The sequence below is a fragment of the Lycorma delicatula genome, chromosome 4, assembly GCF_047948215.1.
Source record: "Lycorma delicatula isolate Av1 chromosome 4, ASM4794821v1, whole genome shotgun sequence".
NCBI classification, from domain to species: Eukaryota; Metazoa; Arthropoda; class Insecta; order Hemiptera; family Fulgoridae; genus Lycorma; species Lycorma delicatula.
In genome coordinates this window covers 96,147,543-96,171,589 of record NC_134458.1, presented here as the reverse complement: position 1 = coordinate 96,171,589, position 24,047 = coordinate 96,147,543, and the positions used below count along the sequence as shown (strand labels likewise).

At 30.9% G+C, this 24,047-nt stretch overlaps 1 protein-coding gene across 3 annotated transcripts in view; it reads left to right on the top strand.

Moving 5' to 3' along the window:
- Positions 1-24,047, top strand: part of Apoltp (Apolipoprotein lipid transfer particle) — a 262,249-nt gene that overhangs the window by 184,489 nt on the left and 53,713 nt on the right. For all 3 annotated transcript variants that reach the window (XM_075363702.1, XM_075363703.1, XM_075363701.1), the window contains 8 exons: positions 551-653; positions 7,751-7,861; positions 13,855-14,029; positions 15,354-15,542; positions 18,153-18,262; positions 19,702-19,814; positions 21,976-22,087; positions 22,738-22,867. In XM_075363702.1, the coding sequence (XP_075219817.1) occupies positions 551-653; positions 7,751-7,861; positions 13,855-14,029; positions 15,354-15,542; positions 18,153-18,262; positions 19,702-19,814; positions 21,976-22,087; positions 22,738-22,867 (1,043 nt within the window). The remainder of the gene's footprint in view (positions 1-550; positions 654-7,750; positions 7,862-13,854; positions 14,030-15,353; positions 15,543-18,152; positions 18,263-19,701; positions 19,815-21,975; positions 22,088-22,737; positions 22,868-24,047) is intronic.

Sequence of the window (24,047 nt, the reverse complement as noted above, 5' to 3'; positions counted from 1 at the left end):
CTTACAGATCTTTAAAAGTTAATGGTTGTCTGATGGTTGGTTTAAGTCACTGTGTTTATTTCTTGAACTTGCTTGAACACTTAATAATTCCACAGTTATAGGAGGATGATGTATTTTTGGTTGCTCTACAAGACCGACATCTTAATTCTGTATTTTTTCTAGTTCTCAGTTTTTATCTCCAACGACATAGTTTTTTTATTATTTAAATATGACTTAAACATAACTGTATACTTCTAGATATTGTCCAGGTTGCAGAACAGGGCTTGACATTTGGTCTAATATCAAGATGAGTAATACATATTTTAATTCTGGAACTTAAATAAAGCAGCCAATAATTTTTTTTTATTATTTATCCCTCTGGTACATTTTATTATTGTTGAGTTTCAGGAAGAAGGATTTCTTTTCAGTGTTGTTATTTCTTTGTAATATAATAGTGTTTAAAGTTATTTACTGTGGATCACATTGTGAAATTATTCATGAGTACCTGTTTTATGTATATGTAAATGTGTATCTGTGAGGCATGTTTAAAGTATTCAGTAATCTTTTTCAGAGATAAAATTGGAAATTTACCAAAAATTTTTTCGGAATTGTGGGAAGCAATGGGAGAAACAGGGGAAACTATTCGACAGTCTATTATCTGGGTTATAGAAAATGTAAGTTCTAATATCATACATTTATTATATTATACTGATGTTAGGTGTATATTTTATCTTATTCCTCAAACATAAGAAATTGTAAGTTATCAAGAATGAATTTATTAAAATAATTATTATGTCCAAGTTACCTAATTCTACATCTATGTTGTCGACTTTACACAAATATATCTTTAATTGATAACAGTCACCAGTAATTGGAAATACTCATTCTGTAATTTGTCATCAGTTGGAAATTTGGTTATTTAATAATAGGGGAAGGCAGGGTAAGACTTTGAAATAGAATTATTTTATTGACTGCACAACATGTTATATGCTTAGTCAAAGCCAGTATTAAATATTAAAATAACAAATGTATGTAGAAAAATTTAATAGCATTCTCAAATAATTCAAAATGCACTGCTATAAAGCATATGCGAAATAACTGTAACTATCCAAATTAAGGAAAATGGACATAGTAAAGGAAAATTAAAAAATAACAATAATATTAAATATAGTATAAAACAACACAAACACGATTCAGGGACAGAAATATTTACTCTATGTAATATAGCAATGCAAAGAACAAAATCATTATTCATCTATACTGAAAAATAGACCACTTAGGCATATGATGATGATTTTTTCCTAATATTGCTCCTTTAATTTGTGCAAGTTATCTAGAACTATGAAAAATTTCATAAAGAGCAGTTCAAATGCATAAAATCACCGACATTTTTATATCTAATTTCAAGTTTTCTGATCAATGCTTTTGATCTGCCTTCCCCAAAGATACAGTTAAAAAGATTTATGAGGTGTTTCCCTAGGTATCTAGATGGACCTGTATAGTTTACAGATATTTTGGCCATTATATTATTTAAATATCTAATAAAATAGACTGACAGTATTTAAAACAGTTTAATTTTTTTTTTTAAATGTTGTTTTACAATTTACATATTACTTACAAGGTTTGACCAAAAAAATAACTGAACTTTTTTTTAAAAAGAATACAGCCAACTCCTGATTATCCATGATAATAACCGGGAAGAGGATCATATATAATCAAAAATCATACCAAAATTCCAGTTGATCCAAAAACAATATTTAATAAAGTAATGTGTTAAAATGATCTGTTATAATAATGCATGTAAATACTGCACTGCAGCACAGTATTTTCATGTACTATTATATTAAGGTATAATGGTAAATAATAAAATAAAATACAGTACACTACACTATTATGTACCTGTTAAAAATAATGTCTAGAAGTTTATTCAAAATATGTATTAACATATAACAAATTTTCACTAACATTAATATTTTATGTGAATAGATTATACATACAGTAGTGTATGTACTAAGTAATGCATAAACAAACACTAATTAAAACTACAGATGCTAACGAGAAAAAAATACAGACATTAAAAAAGAATTAATAAATTGTATCCATTTTACTCTTTCAGATTTTTTTTTTTAGTAAGACAGGATTTAGTAACTAAAACTCTTTTAATTGAACTTTGTAATTTGCATAGCATAATAATATCCCACAATGAACTATCATGTTATCATATCCACAATGAACTGTACTATAGCATTATCGTATTCAAAATAAGAAAATAGCAAATGAATGAAGGAGTCACCGATGAAAAAATTAAAAAAATGTTTAGGTTCTTTATAAGTTTTTATTTTTTCTGAGAGGCATTGCGGTTAAGCTGCAGTGTATTTAAACTGCTCGTGGATAAACAGGAGATGACTGTATTTTGTTGACTTTTTACAGCGTTATACAGTTTATCTCCTTTAAAGTACTCCTTCCTGTTGCACAAACTTTTCCCAAAGTCCCTTCCACTTTGAGAAGCAGCTCTGGAATGCTCTTTGTGAAATAGCATTCAGTGTCCTGGAGATTTTATTTTATGGACTCTGTTGCCTCAGATATCTGTCCTTTTAATTGCAGTTTAATTTTAGAATTAAAAAGAGTTAGTAGGGGCTAGGTTTGGTGGCTGTAGTGGGTAAGAGAATACAATGAAGAAATTTTTTGTACCAAACTTGTGAATTAGCTGTAATGCATGGGCTGGTGAATTATGATGGTGTAGGAAACAGTGAGTTGTCACATCAAAGTTCAGGTCTTTTCTTCCTAAAATTTTTTCAGAGACATCTGATGACTTTTACATAGTTTTAACAATGGACTGTCTGCTCTGGAGGTAGAAACTCAAAGCAAACAATGCCTTAGATGTAAAAAATACTATTAACATCACCTTTGTGTTTGAATGACTTTTGCATGACTTTTACAGCCTCTATGACAATTTTTTTTTGACTGTGACAACTGAGATTTGTTTTCTACATCGTATCCATATGTTCATGTCTCATTGCCAGTTATTATTAGAAGGTTGCAATGTCATTAACATGATCCAATAGTTTATGACAGATTGCTGCAAGACTGTCTTTCTGCTCTTGTTAAGTGTTTTAGAACAAATTTGGCGACAAATTTTGTGAGCTTGAACCACCTAAATTTTAGTTTCATCTGCTACCTTGTGAACTATTACACTTTGACATTACCAAATCATTCTCTTAGGCATCCTGATCCCGTAGGGAAATCAGGATGCCTAAGAGACAGTGGATCATGTGGCAGTTTCAGTCGCAACAACGCCTTCCGTACCTTACCCTTATGGGCTTTACTGGAGGTCATCTTCAGAACCCCAGAAAAAGGCATCTCTCAGTTTTGTTCTTGCCTCAGTCAGAATGCCACACCGATGCGAATACCATATGTGATATTCCCATCAGTGTACTACTAGGAAATGGACTCGTTAAAAAAAAAAACACATCTATGTCGAATCTTTAACAAGACTGAGTGACATGAAGGAACTTAAATTACAGACGCAACTACCTACCTGATAGGTTAGAAGTTGAATTCAACATGCAACCATAACATAACGGAAAACAAAAAATAAAAATGAACTTAAAAATATGACTAAAATAACACAACATTACAAAAACATCAATTCTCATAACACCAGAATAACAAAACTACGACACAGGAAAGACCAGGTGGAACCCTAAATTCCCTCGGCAATCAGTTCTCTTACAGGGCACCCGATGAAATTTTTAATGATTACCCATTTGGCTTGGTTTTTCCAATTCTCACAGAGATCTATTGTCGACCTGATAATGTCGAGCCAACAAATAGTCTCTGTACGCAAAAGTTTATATTTCGCACATTTGTAAATTACATGGTATGCGTCATCTAGTTGTCCACAATCTTCTGGATACACATGTGAATCCATCAGGTCAAATTGCTGGAGTCTGCCTCGGAAGGCACCATGACCAGAAAGAAATTGCATCACATACTTGTTAGGGTGAACCCAAGGGGCGTCCTGCAAACCAACATCTGGGAAGAGATCATGCATATAACACCAACCTGCTGCCTCATCGCATCTGATCTGCCATAAAGCATTACCATGCTGTTCTATCTTGTGAATTTTTTCCGAAGTCAATTCACCTGACTTCTTAGCAACATAATGCTGCTGCTTTTCTGATGTAATTAAATATACCAATTTCATGCCTGAATCACCAAGATTGCCTCCGATGAAATAGTACAGTAACCTCCTGTTACCATTAATAATATTAGTTGTTCAGCTTCTTAATAATATATCCCGATAGCTTTTAAATTTTAGCCTATCCACCTAAACATGCACTGCATACAGCATAATTGCCTCGTACATGCCCTTATATAGGATACTCATAGTCTTAAAATTAAGACCCCCCCTATCAGGATTGACCACTCATCAAATACCAAAAAAGGCACGACAGGCTTTCTTTGCAATGTAATTTAGTTGCTTCTTGAACTGCAATTTCTCATCAAGATACATCCTGAGGTACTTTGAACTTGAACATATTTAATATGAAGGTCTGACATTGAAACACGAACCTGACGCCTCACTGTCAAGTGGCCTTTAAAAAGCATCATCGTGGTCTTCTCCAGGTTGAACATCATCTTATGTTGATGACCCCCACAACTCAAGTATCCTGCATGCCTGGGTTGCACAGAACTCAACCTCCCTCTGCAAGTTTCCTTTGACCCGCAGGAGTCCATTGTTGGCATAAGCCACAATGAGATACCTGCTGGACAATCTCAGCCGCAGAAGGGAATCAAACTCCACCACCCACAACAATAGACCCAACACGCTGCCCTGAGGACAACCCTTGGACACCATCTTGCCTACCTCATGCCCATCCTCATGGAGCAGCACATCCCGATACCTGAAGTAACTTTGCATTACTCACAGTTTACTATCAGTGCATTGTCTCTTTTGTAATTGATAAATGGCAGAAGGCCACCACAGGTTATTAAACACACCGGAGATGTCCAGGGAAATTCCCAGGACACCTTGCTAGCTCTTACTACATCCCCACCCCATAGGGGAAGATACCTGCCTTGTGTGACGATTCTGGTTGCCCCCCCTGTTCATAGCCCTGATGAGCTTTAATGGGAGTCGTCTTTTGCGATGTAACTTTTTTCATCTCAGTAATAAGCCAGGTCTCGTTGGGATGCCACCGATGTAAATGCCTCGATAAACATTTTCATTAATGAGTTAATGACTCAGCCTTCATCTTCGATGTAGGCTTCTTTTGGACAATCTTGACTGTTCTACTTCATTGTCCTCTGAACTAGCTAACCAAGTTTGTGGAAGCACGAACCCCTTGCTTAGTTCTCTACACTTTATAGAGCCAATTTGTGTGTAAATGTCTCATAAATTTGAGGCAATTGAATAAATAAAATACCACCAAAAAATGTTATTCGCAGCAATGAAATTTATTCCTAGTTCCCTTAGTGAACTCAACTTTAGTTCATACCCCTGACTTGGTAGCTCTTACCTCATCCCAATCCCATAGAGGAAGACACCCGCCTTGTGACGCTTCTGGTTGCCACCCCCCTCCATTCCTAGCCCTGATGGACTTTAATGGGAGAGCTCTTACTACACTCATCATGTGGAGTATGACGTCCTCGGTATCCTTTCCAGGATGAAACCTGTCTGATATTCCATCAGTAAGGTTTGTGAGATCAGCTGCTCATTTATACGCAGGTACAGAACCTTGTCAAAGACCTTACCAATAACTGGCAGCAACATTAAGAGCCTATATGACAATGTAACAACGTTATCCATATCGCCTCCCCTTAAACAACAATTTAACAATACTCATCTTCCAACATACCAGGAAGTATCCTCCAAACAGTAATTTGTTAAACATGTGTGTGATTGTTTTCATACTAACCCCAACTGAGTGAAGAAGGAGCTCTGCATTTATTCCATCAAAACCTGGGTCCTTGCCCCTACCTAAACTGCAGATAACTTGACTCACTTCAGCATTGGTAATCTCTAAGAATATTATTGCACCCCTGTGAAACTGAACAACCTCATGCTGCACCCACAGATGGTATGTGGTTTCTCCAGCTTCAATGTTGTCAGGTAGTAAATCGTCAAGTAATTTGCATAATATCTCAGACATATCTGAAATTACACCAAAGCAGGTCGAGAGGGCAGACAGATGAACGTCCGTACGTCATTTGTGTCCCAATACCCTATAGGCAACTTCCCAGGGATCCTTGTTTCCCTGTTCACGCACAAAGGAATGCCAGGAATCCGTCTTTCTCGATTGAACTTTGTGAAAATATTGAGACCTACGATCTCTGTATTCAGTCACAAGAACTGTCTGCCGTTCCGAATCTCCCTCACGTTGATAAGCTCTCCGCAAATGACTGGCAGCCCATTTCAAAGTTGATAATTCCCTGCTTCACCATGGAGCAAGTCTCTCGTGACCAGAACTGTGGGGAATTGAACTTTTGGTGGCATCAATAAAGGCCACTGACAGACTCGCTGCCAGGTTCTCCAAATCCAGAACCTCCAAACTCCAATCTAAAACTCGAAGCCTAGCCGAAAGAAAATCAACAATTCTTTTCCAGTCCACATGTCCATGCAGAAAACGACCTTGTTGAACCAGAATGTTACATTGGTAGTGCTCATCCAAACCACCAGCAATCCCATAAAGAATCAATCGATGATCGCTTGAGCAATCATCTACTGTCTTCCAGTTACAAACATTGGTAGGGATATACCTACCAACGATAACGTTGATGTTCATTCCTCCAGACTCCATTGCCCACCTACATTACTTGCATAAGTGGGCAATTCCCAGGTACATTAAATACCTGAAGACCATGCTGGGCTAAGAAGCCCTCTACTAATTCATCGCCATAATCGGTGAAACTGCTATGCCACAAAAGTGACTTAGCGTTCACATCTGCACTGATAAGGATTGGACTAGTACCAGAGAATAGAAGGATACTATCCCAGACCTCAAGATGACGATCAGCAGGATCTCTATATTGAAAATATGAACTTGCAACATACAGATGCAAGTTCAGAACATCCACGCAGACCACAGTGTGATGATTATTTGAGAGCTGTCAATTGAAGATGTAGTCAACCTTTTTTCTGCACAAAACGGCGGACATAATATCTGGACCAAAATAAAACCTTTTCTAACAAGAAAAACCTGGCAGTTCACCAGATACAATGTCTGGATGCTGTAACAGAACAACATCAAACCCTCGACTTAGCACTATCTCACCAAGCTCAAGTTAAATAACATGCATTTAACTAACCAAATTGAACCATTAAATATTGAATTTAGTACATTTCAACAGCTCTCAGATAGTGTCCACATTCTTTAATATTGTTTAATTTTTTGGTTAATATTTAAAATTATTTTAAAGAAAGATTGTTAGAAAGTTTACTATTTTTTAAAAATATCCTTACCCTTAAATTTCAAAAAAAATTTATTTATATTGTGATGTAACGTACAGAGTATCATTAATATATTAAACATATTTGTGCGCTTATAGATTTCAAAGCCACTGATTACAGCAGAAAAACAAACTGGCTTGAAATTTACTATAAAGGCTTGAAATATACATCATGATAGAGGTATGAAATTATTTGATTTTAAGTAAGCTTTTAGTAGCATAATTTTTCTGAGAGTATCCTTTTATTGAGTTTTACAGTTTTTAAGCTAAAATAATTAAGTTCTTAAGATGAATAATGTTAATTTTTGTTTTGTTTTAGTTAAAAGACTTATATGCAAAAGCTCTCAAGTTTTTTACTAGTTTAATGAAGGGTGAAGTCCTTACACAGATCACGCATTTCATCTCAAAGGTGGCAGGAAAATATGACAAGGTAATTATAAAATTTTTAGGTTTTTTTTTATTATTTATTTGTACAAGTTTATTTTTCATTACATCTTAGAAATCACAGGTTCAGATTAGCTCTTTATTTTTGATCATACATTATCATTATGGATTTATTATTATTAGAGTGCTTATTTTTTCATGGAGACCTCTGTTATAACATTTCAGTGAACGTCTGATGTTGTTAATATATTAAAACAACAGTTTTTTCTTGCATTTTTAGTTTTTGTGTTTTAATACTCCACCTCGTGCATCATTGTGTAGAATATCATGACATGCACAGCATTTATTGTGTATCAATGAGTAATTTTTTTTATTGATACATTGCAGTAAGAATTTTTTTTTTGCTTAATAAATTTATATACATTATTATGATAATTTTCCTTATCTTCATATATATGTAATATCAATAATAAAAACCTAAACTTTTCTAGAAAATAATAGTTGTATATAAATACGAGTAACATTATTTAATTTTATCTTTATCTGCTTTTTAATGCTGGACGGTTAATAAAATTGCTCGTAGTGACTTTTGCAAAATAACAAAAAAAAAATGTATTCTAACTGCTAATTCACACTATAATGTTGTACTGTTAATAATCAATGTAGTACATATTTTATTTTGCACTTCCTTACAGCTTTTATGTAGATAAAAATCACTATTGGCTTTCAAATAAAATAAAATGATATAACAGTAATGCAGATTTTAATTAATGAGATGTAATTGTTGTAATAAAATATATATTCATCGACATCATTTTTATTATCTGAAAAGATTTACACTTCATTTGATATTCTGTATGTATTTTACAAACAAACCAAAAACATGTTCCATACATACTTCTTAATGGTTCATAAAATATAGCATCACATGCAATAGTATACTTTACAAATCACAAGCAGTCTCTTAATTTACCCACTGAATCTAAGCAAATCATAAAATAATTAGACTAAAAATGAGCTTGGTTGTGAAGTGAAGGTGCAAAAAGTTTCACGTCTGTAAAACAATGCTTTCAAAAAATGTGGAGAAAGACACTTGGTGTACTGTACATTCCAATGCAAGTGACAGAGAGTTAAACAGTGCTATTTACACTGTTTTACAGTGTAAACTGTAGCTGTTAACAGTGTTACAGTGTTTTTATGAATTATGAGTGTCTAGATTTAGTATTGTCAGAAATTTGTAGTGGTCAGAGTTAATAAATTGGCTCTGATTTGGATAAACAAAGGCCCTTTAATCATCGTTTAATTATCATAAAAACCTTTGATAAGTAGGTCAGTTACTGACATGATTTATTTAGTCAAAATAAAACTTTAAGTGCAAAACATTTTAAAAAGTTTATGAGAAAGATTTTAGTAGCAGGAAATAAATTTGTTGTAAAATAAAATTGAATAATTCATTGACTGGAAACATAACACTTTTTTTTATTATCATTATCAGATCTCTAAGTACAGTAAAGAGTTTATAAAAATCTTAATTTTATTTATATTTAAAGAAATAAATCTAAAAAAACACTATGTAGCCTATTTTAAATAAAATATATACATACGCTGACAGATAAAAAATAGTATTACAATAGAATTATTAAAAATGGTAGCATTAAATTAACATCATCCTTTTTTTTAAATGTTGTAAAAATTTATGAATATTCTGAATTGCTGCAAAAAAATTATTGAGATCAGTTCTCTGTAGTGGTAATATTATTTAATCATATAGAAAGTTGTTAATTGTATCTTAATGATGTTATTCAAGAGAAAATCAGAAATGTCATTTTTACTTACTGAAGTATTTACATTCAGCTTTGGAATACCATGAGCTATTTCACATCGTCAGTTTATTACACTATTATTAGCATATTTTAGCAGGCAATACAAAGTTGTACTGTCCAGTTAGTCTTCTTAGTAGTGTTATCAAAAAGTTAATTATTTATCAGCCTGTGTTTTTTGTTAATATTTTTTTAAAATAATTATGCTATTACTAAAATGTTTTAATAAATGCTTAAAATGCTTTTTATTTACTTCTGTGCATGCTTGAATATAATTTTTCACGCCGGTTGAAGCATTCTTTATTGTTGCGTATAAAATGTTCAGATAGCAGTTTTGAATGTTTATTTTAAATTTATCAAGTGTTTGGAGGCTATTTGAGTAAACATCTTCTTACAAAAATGCTCAAATAAAGTTCAAAGGAAAACGGGATGAAGATCGAGAAAGCCACTACCATGAGAATTTCATCAGCCCCAAAAAATCACCTAACACATACAAGGTGTGGCTTTTAAATAATGAGAATAATGCTGCAGATTTAGTTATTATCCCCTTCAATATACACCCCTCCTCAATCCCTACAATGCTCCATGCAAATTTTCCATTGTTCGAAGTAGTGCTGGATGTCTTCTTCTATGAGCTTTTTCATGATGCATGCTGCTTTTTCTTTCACAGCTTCAATGTTCTGAAATCTTGTTCCTTTTAATACATTTGCCTTTGGGGAACAGATAAAAGTCACATGGTGCCAGGTCAGGCGAATAAAGTGGATAGTCTAATACTGGGATTTTATACTTGGCTAGAAATGTCTTGACAGGCAATGCAGTGTGAGCCAGTGTGTCGTCCTGATGAAGAACCCATGACTTGTTCTTCCACAGTTCAGGTTGTTTTTTCTTATTTTTTTACAAAGTTGAGCAAGGACCTCAAGGTAGTAAAGTTGATTAATAGTTTGACCTTCAGGAACCCAGTGAAGGTACACAATCCTATGAATATCAGAAAAAAAACAATCAAAATCGCTTTGAATTTTGATTTGCTCATTCGAGCTTTTTTTCGAGCTATTAGTGAAGTTGGGGCCTTCCAATGCATCGATTGACATTTAGTTTTTGGAGCATAAATGAAAAACCAAGATTCATCACATACTGTCACTCTTTCCAAGAAGTTTGGGTCATTTTCAATGGCATTCAAAGTGTCAGAACAAACATTTTCACGAGCTTCATTTTGTTCGATTGTGAGAATTTTAGGCACCATTTTCACGCACAATTTTTGAATGTTAAAATTGTTATGTAAAATTTGCCTTACCCATTTTTTGTCAATTCCTTCAGATTCAGCAATCACATGAATATTTAACTAACAGCCAGATCGGATCAGATTACCAATTTTTTTATATATTTTTATCCTTTTTGACATGGAAGGGCAGGTCGCCCTTCCATGCCCGATGATGATGATGAATGTCAGGTCAGGCGAACATCATCTTCAATGTCTTAGCCATTTTGGAAACGCTTAAACCATTCAAAAACTCATGCATGTGATAAACATTCATTGTCGTATACTTTTTTTTTAATAAAAGATAAGTTTCAGTAGCAGTTTTTCCAAGTTTCATACGAAATTTCATGACAATTCTTTGCTCTAATAAAACACGTAACATTTTTTTGGCAAAACAAAAACAGATGTCATCCAAATGAAGGCCACGGCCAGACTAATATGTATACAGAAACTGGAGTAGCAACAATCGAAAGAGAAGGCTTCATGCTACACAGCTGTCAGTCATATGAATTTGGTGCATGTGCAGTTCTTCTGTAGCAGCATTAATCTCGTTATTTAATAGCCACACCTTGTATCATTGAGTTATAACTGATTGCTTCATCTTGATGTATCCACTAGTTCCTTTCATCATATTTAAGTAATGGAATGTATGAAGTTCATCATAATTGTTCGATAATTCTCAAATGTCTCCCTTAGAAGAAATAGGACTGATAGTTCTAAAAAAATACATCACTCCAAACACAAATTTTCCCTGAATGATGTGATTTTTTATGGAAAGCTTATAGATTCTCAAAAATGAAAATTCTATTATTTTGACTGTTTATATAACCACCAAGGTTACGTTGTTATCAGAAACACTGAAATGATATTGTTAGTAAAATAAACTTTGCCTAAAATATTATATAGTTTTTAATGAAATGGATAAACCCAATTATATGAATAATATATTAAGTTTCTTCAGTTTTATTGCTTTCTGAATACTTCTGCAAGTTCTGATTAGAAAGCATACAAAATGACTTTCAAGGAGAAATAACCAATGAATCTGTGAAAAATTTATGAATCAGAATTCTTTTATGCCTGAAATAAATAAGGTCAGCAAAATTTCTGCTTCCCAGAAATGGGATATTAAATGGTGGTGGTGGATTAGTTTGACTCTTAAGCATCTTGATATAGATGAGAACAATCTTTTTACACAACTGCCCAAAAAGGATTGTAATGTTTTTAGGGTGTATATATGTATGTTTATTCAACCATAGCAGCTCAGTGTCCAACAGATTTAGATGTATGACCCTGTGTTGGAATCCTTACGTTACGGGTAGTGTCGTAGGCTATATAAATATGTATATATATATATATATATATGTTTAATTATAATTACAAGGCCAAAAAAAAAAAAATTATCAGTTTATTTTAAATTATTTTTACTGTTATTTATTATTTATAAACATTTAAGAAAAATCTTATGATTTTTTAACAGGCAGTATGTTCGATCATGTTAGCATGTTATTTCTTCTTGTTCTTATTTGTTGGTGTTGCTTCTTTTTACTTATTGTTTATAAACATTTAAGAAAACAAAAATCATATGTTTTTTGACAGGCAATATGTTCGATCATATAAGCATGTTCTTTATTGCAAAATATTAACTAATAATCCCTGTTTTTATTGAATAACTCAGATCTCACATATGAGATACAAGGTTTCCGAATCGTTCAGAATGAAGTGTTGAGATTCAAGTTACTCAAAAATGACTCATTCATTGGATAGATTTTTTCAAATTTATCATTTGATAGATCAAATGATCAGTTTTATTCATGTAACTACTGTTTTTATATGATTGTCCAAAAAGGGGTGTAATTGTTATTGTTTATATATGTATGTATGTACGTTTGTTTCACTGTAGAAGCTTAATGGCTGAACTGATTTAGGTGTATGATCATGCGTTGATCCTTATGTTACTGGGAGTGTCATATGCTACATAAATATGTATATGTATATATATGTTTAAATATATTTAAAAATTTGAAAAAATATGTAAGTATCACCTGCACACTCTTCAATTATCCTATATTAAAGAGCAATATTTGTTGGCAATGTTTTTTTTGACAGTCATGTTTTTTAATATTTATTTCTTGTTGATATTTTGCTTAAAACAGGAGTTTTAAATAAGCCTCAGCATAAAGACCTTTTTATTTTTTTAAAGAGGTGGAGGAACCCCATTTACAGGCGCCAAAGCAGTGTTGGGCTCACTAACAGGTTCCACAAGGTAGTAAAAAGGTGTATATTCCTGTGCACTACCGACTAAACCTCCACCCCTGGTGACCTGCCTCTCCTGGGAATAGCTGGTAAAGCATTACTTCCGAAGTGGGGGGGGGGGAAGCACACACATTCAGACAACAAAGCAAATAGCAGAGCACATACAAACACAAAAACAGATCCACACATAACTAAAAAACCAGCACAAAACAACACCAAACACACTTGAACCAAACATACCAACTCGTATACATCACCTGTGCACAGACACACGCACACTAACAACTCTCACATCACTCATACTTACTGTACGCATACTTATAATGCCATCACCTTTAGCTCAGAAGCTACCCCAAGCATAAAGACTTGGCAGGATTATGTGAAAGGCATTTATGCGTGGTATATACTAACGGCTACCTAACTGGCAAGTGTATGATTACTTATTCTGTCATTGTTTTCAACATTGCTGTACTCATAATCAGAATTTCATTGTTAATAGAAATTATTTGGACATTATTCTGTAATTTTTTTTCTAAGTGTGGATTTTAAATTTCATAACTTTTGATGTGGTGTATGACTGATATTTACATGCAACAAAATCTAAAAATTCTACTGTAAATTATTATTAGTGATGTAATCTGTGAAAAAAACATTCTATTTTTTTATTGATGTTCTAATTTAATTTTTTTCTATAAATGATTTATTATAAAGGTTATAAAAGATATTCATGTATCATTCATTGGATATGTTGAATACTTATGGTGTGAAGGAGCTAAGTTTTTTCATAGTTATTGGAGTAAAACTTTACAAGTAATGGAACCTACAGTTATCGAAGTTCTTCACCATTTAGACTCATTAGTTTGGGAACAAAGCAGAAAAATATTTGGTAAGAAATAAATATTTGGATGGTTTATCTTTAGATGTACCACTCCATTGTTAAAAATGTTATGTTTGATCTATAGTATGTTTTAATGTACATCTTGTTTTTTTTGTTAAATTATATCCTGTAGTTTTGATCCCTTGCAAAAATTTTTTCAGGATGTTTTTCCAAAGTGCATTTAAAAAGAACTGTTGCAGCTCTAACTGGTCATTTGTGGTAAAATAGGAAAATATGGTATTTAGTCTTTCATTTTTTTATTGTTTTTAAATTATGACCTAATATTTTTAAGAAGATCTGAAAAATTTGGAACTTCCTACTGTTTCTCTTGGATACAATTTCTATCATGTTTCTAAACTATGAAATGCTTGGAAAATTTAATATTAGGAGTCTGTCACTATGTTACTAAAAAGAGCTACTTCAAATACAGAATAGTTGAAGAGTTATACTTTCTGCAGCCCTGTAATCCTAAATCATGTTAATTCGCATCTTATTTGAAAAATTGTTCCCAGACTTGCCTAATGTATGTTTTAATGATACCATTTTGTATCCTGCCAGTGTAATATATGTTTATAGTAAATGGCATCCATGCACTCATACATCTAGTGATTTTCTAATAATGTCCATGTTGTAAGTAGTTTATCAATACACAGAGTAATTCAAAATTATTCATATAGTTTCAAACGGCTGTATATTTGAAGATCACAAATTCTGAGTGGTAAGAATTAGTGTCTTATCTATTAATGCTCTGTAAAATTTTTCTTTTGTTGTTCAAACATCATCAAAAACTGGTAGAATTCTTAGCATATTTACTCTAGCTTGTCCATTTTCACTGACTCCATAATAGTAAAGATGACATTGTTTGGCTAATCCTTAGTCATGGGAAAGGTGACATACAGCAGCCTTAATTTACATAAGCATAAAATGCTATGCCATGTTACAGTGACCTAAGAAGCCAAGTGAAACATTCAAAAAGCCTTATATTGTTTGGTTGCCATTTTCTGATTAAATGCAAAGAGATCATTTAAGTTGATTGAGGTATCTAGTAATGATCCTTAAGAACACGAAGACTTCTGCTTTCATTTGATATGGTAGGTCAATATGTGGTATACAATTAGAAAAATAAACTTTTTTGAAACCAGATGAATCATTTTAAATTGCTCTGTAAAGAAACCATTATCATAGATTAAATGATTATATTATGAGCATAAATGATAAAATGTACTAATCCAAAAATCTACAGTTATTTACTTATAACATATTTCAAAAAGTAATATTATTATGTTAAAGATAATCTTAAAATTTAAAAGATTCTTTATTTTTTATTTTTTAGAATTATTTAATCGAAGTCAACAAGAATTGCTACAGTCAGATTACTTTGCTAAAAATACGAACTTGACAAGAGATGTAGAGAGGTTCTATAAGAATATTACTGGTAACAGTTTCATAACTAATGTGAAAAATTATTCTAAAATGTTGATCGGTTTAATTAATGATAAATTGTTTACTAATATTCCATTTGGTAAGTTAACTTTTTCTTTTTTTGCCACCTAAAGATATGCTAATTTATGTTAATAAGAATGTATGCTTGTAAAATTGAATTTAATAATTTGTTGTAAGAAAGGTGTACAAGAATGAAAAGAAGACAAGCTTTAGTAAAGGTGGATTAATGTCAGGGGTTGGTTAGTTATCTTGTCAAGAAGATGGTGAGGGATAATTTGAGTTCAGGATAATTTTGTACTGCGTCCCTGAATGAAAGATAATTTTTTATATTTTTAAAATTATAATCTTATTTGATGTGTATTATTATCCATTGTTGTGCGTTACAGTCAAATTCCATTCTAATGAAAGTTGAGGATACCTTTAAAAATTGTCATTGCAGTAAACTCATCTTGTATGCACAGAGTAAAAATTACAATTTACTAAGAATCTTTACAGGCTTGTTAAGATAGAAAAGGCAAAATTTCTAGGACTTTAAATCTGTGAACATTGAAGCCAAAACTTCTATATTGTTTGCATTGTCTTAAAATATTTTCCATTTACATGCTTTATGAAAAATGGTGAAGTTTTATAATTTAGAAACATTAAAAGCCATATATTTTTCCTAAATTTTTTCAATTATTTTTTTTGAATATATATGTATATAAAGCTACTTCAAATCATAACCTTAAAAATCCTGTACTTGTAGAAATAAGCAAAATAATTGTACATTAAATTGTCAAGATTCATTAAAGAATGGACTTGGATACTTTCTATAAATATATATATATATATATATATATATATATATACATACCCTTGAAACTCTTGCCTGCAGTGGGCTTCGTCGTATGCAGCAACTTGTGCTAACCATCCATGTGACAATAGAAACAGAGAACGTCCTTTCAGAATCAGAGAACAGGGATATTTCTTGATATGATTAGAAGTTCTTTAAAAAGAGAATTCATAATTAGGAATTAAATTACTAAAATATCTCCCTTCTCATTTGAGTATATAGCAAACAGTTTATTTTTAAAATAAGTTGAAAGATTTATTTGTTTGAAAAAACCTATTCATTAGAAGAATTTGTTGAGAGTTATGCTATCTTATGTTGTAAATTTTGAGTATACAAACTTTAAATATGTATACAAGTGTCTGTATTTGCTGTTTTTTAATCTTGAAGTTTATATTCTTTATGAATTATCTTGCTGTGTTGATCAATATGTTGTAATATTACTGTTATTGTTATTTTACTTGTAATTAATTGATCAATAAATTCCAAGATGTTCATATTGCTTATAAATATATTTCCTAGAATACAATCAGGGAATATTAATACCTATTAATGAATTAAGTTATTGCAATGCAGTTAATCTGTGATATGAAGTGAACCTGAAAAAGGCATTTTGTTTCCAACAATTTAGTTAAAAGCAAAAACTATTTTGGTATCAATATTATAAATGTTTACAATAATCGTTGGTATATTAGTTTTAAAAAGTTATTGTAATTGTAAAGGTCTACAACAGTGTTTTGTTACAAATTAATAGCTTTGTAACAACATTTGCCATCCTAAGATGACCTCTGTTTTGCATTGAAATATCTTATTAAATTGCTAAGTTTTTCATCATTATTAAATGTTTATGCCTATGTACCTAAACATTCCAAAATGTAATAAGATCTCTTCAGGAACACTAAAAAATTAGAATAAATTTTCAAGATACAAAAACAGGCTGTCAAATCATATTTTGTAACACTCTTCTCATTAAGGTTTTCCTTGATCCATCCAGACAAATGCTGGGACAGTTCTTTTTTTTTATCCATCGAGTAGCATACCCTACCTGTTCCTGGCTTGATGTACATAATGTATTATTTTGTATATCTACCAACCAATATAAAAGATTTATTTATGTAAATAAAATAAAACTGAATAAAAAAATGATTTAATGTTACTAACTAAAAAATGCTATTGAAAATAATTAAGTAGAGTATGAGTAAAAACTCCAAATCTTATTCAGCATTTCCCTTCTTATTGGTTAGTCAATATGACATGTCAGTTAAACGTCATGTTAGCGTTACATATGTCCTCATCTAGTCTCACAGAAAGAATAACCATGATATTGTGTTATTTTTTCTGTTGTAGAATCTTAACAACATCTAACAGGTAAATGTCAAACTTCAAGCTGAAAATTACCAGTCATTAATGATCAATTACTACGTCGTTAATGGTAAAAAATTAGCCAGGCTAATAAATTACAAACTGACTTTCCAGCTGAAAACATCTTTCCATCATTTTATTTAAAATAAAAGATTTTCTGTTATAAAAATATTACACTGTGTTGAAAGTTGAATACAATGAAGGTGTTTAAATACAATTGAAAATTATTAAAAAAATGGTAATTATAATCCCAAGCAAACTGAAATCATGTAACAGTAAAATCATAAGTAGCATAACAAGATTACAATTAATTTACTGCTTAGTTAAAAAATCATCAGTAATATAAAATTTAGTATTCACTGAGATTTACAGAGGTATTTACTAAGTTTTTGTTTTCAGGTAAGCCATAATAATTAATAAAAATAACTGAATTTATTAAATTAAGTTCTTGTTAAGTTTAATATCTCTAATTTATTTTTACATTTTGTTGTGAAACAGGATATGAATTGGGACAAATTGCGAATGAAATTTATGGTGAAGTTTTAGAATTATACAAATTGCCACTGATTAATATTACCATTCAAACTTCACAAGAATTCATCGATCGAGTAAGTCATACTTAAATTTATTCTTAATTAAGTTATTTATATAAATTTTAACAATTTACTTGTTTTAAAAACAGTCATTTCAATTTTTCAATTATATCTGTTGTTGCTAAAATCTAACTTTGTGTATATCATGTAAGTGATATACACAACATCTGTTTTATGTAAGTTTCAAGGCTTATTTCAAATCTAAGAACCTGTTGCTAATAAATAGCAATTGACAGTAGCTAATTGAATGTGTGCACATCATCGGTTCAACCAGTTTATTAGATCTGCCTTTCTTCAATTAAATTGATTGCCTTCCTATGGCAGTAATAGCAATGATTGTGACAATCAGTTCTTTCACTCACAGCCCATACAGCACAAAAACATCTTCAGGATAGCTAACAGACATTCAAGCAGGATGTCCTACAGGTTCCAAATTTTGAGGACATCTCTAGAATATAAAAATGTATTTTCCTGGTGATATCCTAGAGCTATACTTACTGAATGGGATAAACTATGAATTCTTGGGATCTTGTTAGGATATCCCTAGAACATCCTACATACATATGAAATAATTTTCTGATGTCTCAGGATGTCATGTATTGTTTATGATTTGATTTCTTCGTGCAAAAGATCATAATGTTCTCAAAATTCATTATAAATTGTGTGAAATTTATGGGTCTACAGTATACATAAAGGAAAATATAATGCAGTGACATCTTAGTATAACAAGGATACACAGATGATTCTAATGAAGAGAATAGAAGGTATAACATTCAGACCGTTAATGTAAAATTAAGATATATAACATTTAACGTAATTGTTAATTGTAGTACATATCTGACCGCATTGAGTTCAGTTATCTGTTCTTGCTACTGCCAGATATTTCACAGTGTACAGTGTATAGAATCATTGTTGCTTAAATACTATGCTACATCTTAAACTGTATGCCAGATATATACCAAAAATGTTTGACGGGATAGAAAAATCAGGGGATGCCATCTATTTGTGTATTTTCGACTGCTACCAGAGAGAAGGAAGGATAAATGTTTTCCCGATGATTTGATGAAAACTATCCTTTCAACTCTTAAGTATTCTTAAAAATACGCTCTAAGAAACAAATGTATAGTTTAAATAAACATTTTTACTTTAGTAAAATTTACAAAATTGTTTCAAATTCAAAATTCATTCTGGATTGCATACTTTTGAGTATATATCTAGTGAATAACTTAAATATTATCATTAATTAATAATCTACCTACATGGTATAATCTCATACAAATCAATAACAGATCTCATTCTGCTTCAGAAATTGTTGTTTAAATCATTTTGTACTATTCTGATTTTAGCGCTTGCTTTTATTCCTTTAGTTATAGTTTGTATTAATTTATTCTTTCAAAACTTAATTTCATCATATTATCAAGGACTAATACTATTAATTTGATTCATTTATGTAGGTAATCCTTGTGTATAATAGTTTTGATGTTGGCAGTAAAGTACAGCGTGTGATCCCTGTTTTATATAGACATATCAATGACTTATCACGTAATGCTCTCAGCAATAATATGAAGTAAGTCTTAGAATAGCTGTTTTTATGTTGACCAATTATGATAAAAGTAATTTGTTGTAAGTTTTTTTTTTGTTATTTTTAGTAACCATTTTTTAATAGTAAAGTTTAAGCAATTAATAAAATTGGATGGTATTTAATTTTTTTACTCTCTGTTAACAAAACCCATTCATTATGAAGATTTACAGCTGATTATGTTAGACAAGAAACTTGAACCATATTTCTTATTCCTACAATATGCTATTTATGATATATCTGGAAAACAAGAAAGTGATCAAAGACAATTAACAAAAATTACTCCAAAAAAGATAGTCATTTTGACTGTTAAACAATTTTTCATCAGTATTATATGCTTTGTATTGTATGCTTTATATATATAATTTTTTTTTTTAGATTTATTTTAAAAATTTTTTACCAACTGACCTTTCTGATGGAAAAGATCTTTCCACCAATTATTTAAAATAAAAAATTTTCTTTTATAAAACCTACTTACTACAGTAAGTTTTAGGCTGCACACAATAAATTATAATGAAACTATCTAAATACGATCAAAAATTAAAAAAAGGTAATTGTAATTCCAAGCAAACTGAAATCATGGAAAAATAAAATTGTAAATAACATAAGATTATAATTAATTTACTACTTAAAAAAAAATCATTAATAGTATAAAATTTAGTACTTGTTAAGAGTAAAGAATACTCAGTTACTAAATATAGAGAATTTAATAGTATTCTATATTAAGTATAGCTGAACAATTTTTGTAAAAATATATATATATATACATACTTACAAAAATATTTTTTATACATATTTAATTTTGTAAAATTCGTATTTTACAGAAAATGTAAAATACGAGTGCAAACCAGGTAACATGAAGAATCATTTTAGGCAACTTCAATTGAAAGCATAAAGCTTCTTAAAAAGGTTCAAACAACTTAAACCCTGAACTCAGATTGCTCACCACACAACTGGCCTTTTTAGAGAGCCATATAACTTACTTTTACTTTCATTTCAATCATTTTTTTAGATTTTCCTGTGTCCTCAATTGTAATTATTGTATTTTGTAAATTTGTAATATCCACTCTTTTGATAGGTTTAATTTTATTTTTAGCATTACCAACAGAAGATATCAGTTTTTTCTGTAAACACACTTGTTAAATTTATAATTTTTCAGAATGTGATTTTTCCTGCTTCTATTAGGAGGGTAATATAAAGTTTTTGTCATACTTTGTCTGATCCTTCTCTATTATCCTGAAGTAATGTTGTTTTGCTATACTGGCTGAATTTATCGATTCTTTTCTGTATCTTACCAGTGGTTTCTCTTCTAAAATTATGTTTTATAAAGCAAACTGAATGCCACTTGGTCTGGAAGATTATCACATAAAAATTAATTTTATTAAATATATAGCCAAGTTTGATGGTTTTACCACCTTAGCTTGAAAAGATTAATGGATGAATTTCAAAAAGATTTTTAATATTCTGCCCAAAATAATGCTCCCCCTTTTATGTAAAAGATTCCAAGTTGCATTGACTTGTTGAGTACTTATCAATGGTTTATAAGCATATAAAAAAATGTTTTAAGTCATGCAAAAGTCTTCACTGGGGAGAGTCTTATGTTTCACTATTGATCATTGATATAATTTTTTAGATCCAAACAATGAATCTTGTATCATAACAATTGAAAGGATATGGAAAAGTACAAAGTGATAAAATAAGAAGGCATAGCTCATATTTCAGTAAGTTTATGTAGTATTGTATTAACAGAATAATGACACTTTTCAATCAAGGAATTGTTAAGTTCTGGCCACTATAATCATCATGTGAGTAAGATCCATTTGAAACAAACTTATTTATGTATAGAAAATGTAAAGTACAAGTGCAATCCATGTAACAAACAAGTATTAAAATTGTTATCTCATTATCACAGGAAGACATATCACATTAAAAAAAAAAAAAAAAAAAAAAAAAAAATTGACTGAACCGTCTAGTTTTGTACTTTTAAAAACAAAACATACAACACTAAGTTAAATACAATGGGCATTGGGATTTTGTTTTAAAATTTACTTCACTGGAGCCAGAGAAAAGTTAAACTCTAGAATTAAATTACAAAGTGTTTTCTAAACCTCTTTCTGTTTATATCTTCTTACTTCTGTTTTTATTCTAGGAATCGGCAGAGTAAAACTCTCTTTATATTTGATCCTGATAAAGGGTTGATAAAATTAGAACAGAAGCTTCCAGTTCCATGGCATGCATTTAATGAGACCCCAAATTTGGCAGTAAGTAGTTTTTCATATTTAAATTTACTGTATAGGTTGTTTAAAAGTTGTGGTTACACAATTATGAAGTTTGTCATTGGCAGTTGGTAAATTTATGGATTATGCAATGTTGATTTTTGAAGTTACTCAGTAAGGAAAGAGAAGTTATAACTTTTACGTCTTCTTTCATTTGCTTTTTCCTTCTTATAAATTTGTATACTCTCAGGTTGTTGTTTTTTGTCTGTGTGTATTTTGCTTTCTGATCTTTTACTTTTTTTTTTGTAGTTTTGAAAGTAACACAGTAATTTCTTTCCTGAAAATGTTGATAATTATGTATGTTGACTGTTCATTATGTATGCTAGCATTATACTTTTTATTTTAAGATGGGTGCCAATGATAATTCCACTGAAGGAGGAATTAAGGAGGAAACTGAAGGAGGCTCAGTTAGTTTTGAAAGATACTTGGATAAAACAATTCTTGTATAATTTTGAGAATGAGTAGTTTATAATATTTATTAAATCTAGTGTCATCGTATTTCATCATGCTGTGTAATGAAAAATTATATTGTGAGTTAAGTCACCAATTTACTTAATTTTTTGTTCTAAGAAAAACATTTTTAGTTAAATATTATTATGGTAAATTAGAGTTTTTATTTAAAGTATTTTTTTTAGGAAATACCTGAATACAAGGCAGTAATGGAAATCCAACAGTTATTTTCACCTTCCAATATTACATTCTGGACTCTGTATTACTATTATATTCCATACATTGATCCAGTAAATTGGCTTCCACCATTCAAAGGTTTGTTTTTTAATATTATATTTATAAGTTCGTAAATTGTAATCCAAGTAATTGTTTCATTTAGAGGTGAAGTAAAGTAAAAAATTCAAGTAACGATAATTTTGATCAGTTTGAAAGTGAAAAACACTGGATTGCCTAGGGCCAAGTTGCGCACTTGTGCCAAGTGGCAAATTAATCCATTGATTTATTTGTCTTTGAAAATAATTCCAATAAAATACTATTTCTGTATTGATTAAAATTAATTTAGCGATAAGAAAACTAATTTTTTAAAAATGTACTGCCTTTTTCTTTTGAAGACATTTCTTTGTAAAAATTCATTTAATGAGGCCTTTTATACACTATTTTTATAACCTAACTCTTATCAATTTTGCGGCTACAACTGCAGAGCATGTGCATAATCATGAAGGAAAAGGATGAGGGCCAATTGTGGAAGTTTTTCTTACAGATTGATTTTCAAATGGTCCAATAGCAATGCATGGTATTTGCCTGTAATTGTTGAATATTTTTTTTAATTTGTAATATAATATACTAGTTCGTAATAAGGGATGGTTTGAAAAGTCTGTGCAAAAATAAAAACCACTTAATTTTTCCAGATAAACCTTTTTTATTTCTCAATGCTGTCTCCTTTTAAACTTATACTTTTCATCCAAGTTGCTCCAGTTTGTTGATCCCTTTCAAGTAATAGGATTGTTCCATCTCTGCAGAATAGGAATTTGTTCCTGCAATCACCTTGTTTGAATTAAATCTTCCTTTCAGCCTTATTTTCATTTTGGGAAATAAATAGTAGTCAAATCTGGAGAATAGGGGGCATGCAGAACTCATTTTGCATGCACCCTAACTTTTGAGTTTTTCAAACCCTAACTCTTATCAATTTTGCAGCTACAACTGCAGAGCATGTGCATAATCATGAAGGAAAGGATGAGGGTCAATTGTGGAAGTTTTTTTTACAGATTGATTTTCAAATAGTCCAATAACAATGCATGGTATTTGCCTGTAATTGTTGAATCTTTTTCTTTATAGTTGTTGAGGATTATTCTTTGCGAATACCAAAAGACAGTTTCCAAATATTCCTGGCTGAAGAAACAGCCTTCGTCTCTTTGGTGCAGACTCCTTGCTGAAAACTCACTGTTTAGATTGTTCCTTGATATCAGGCGTGTAGCAGTATATCCATGTTTTAGGA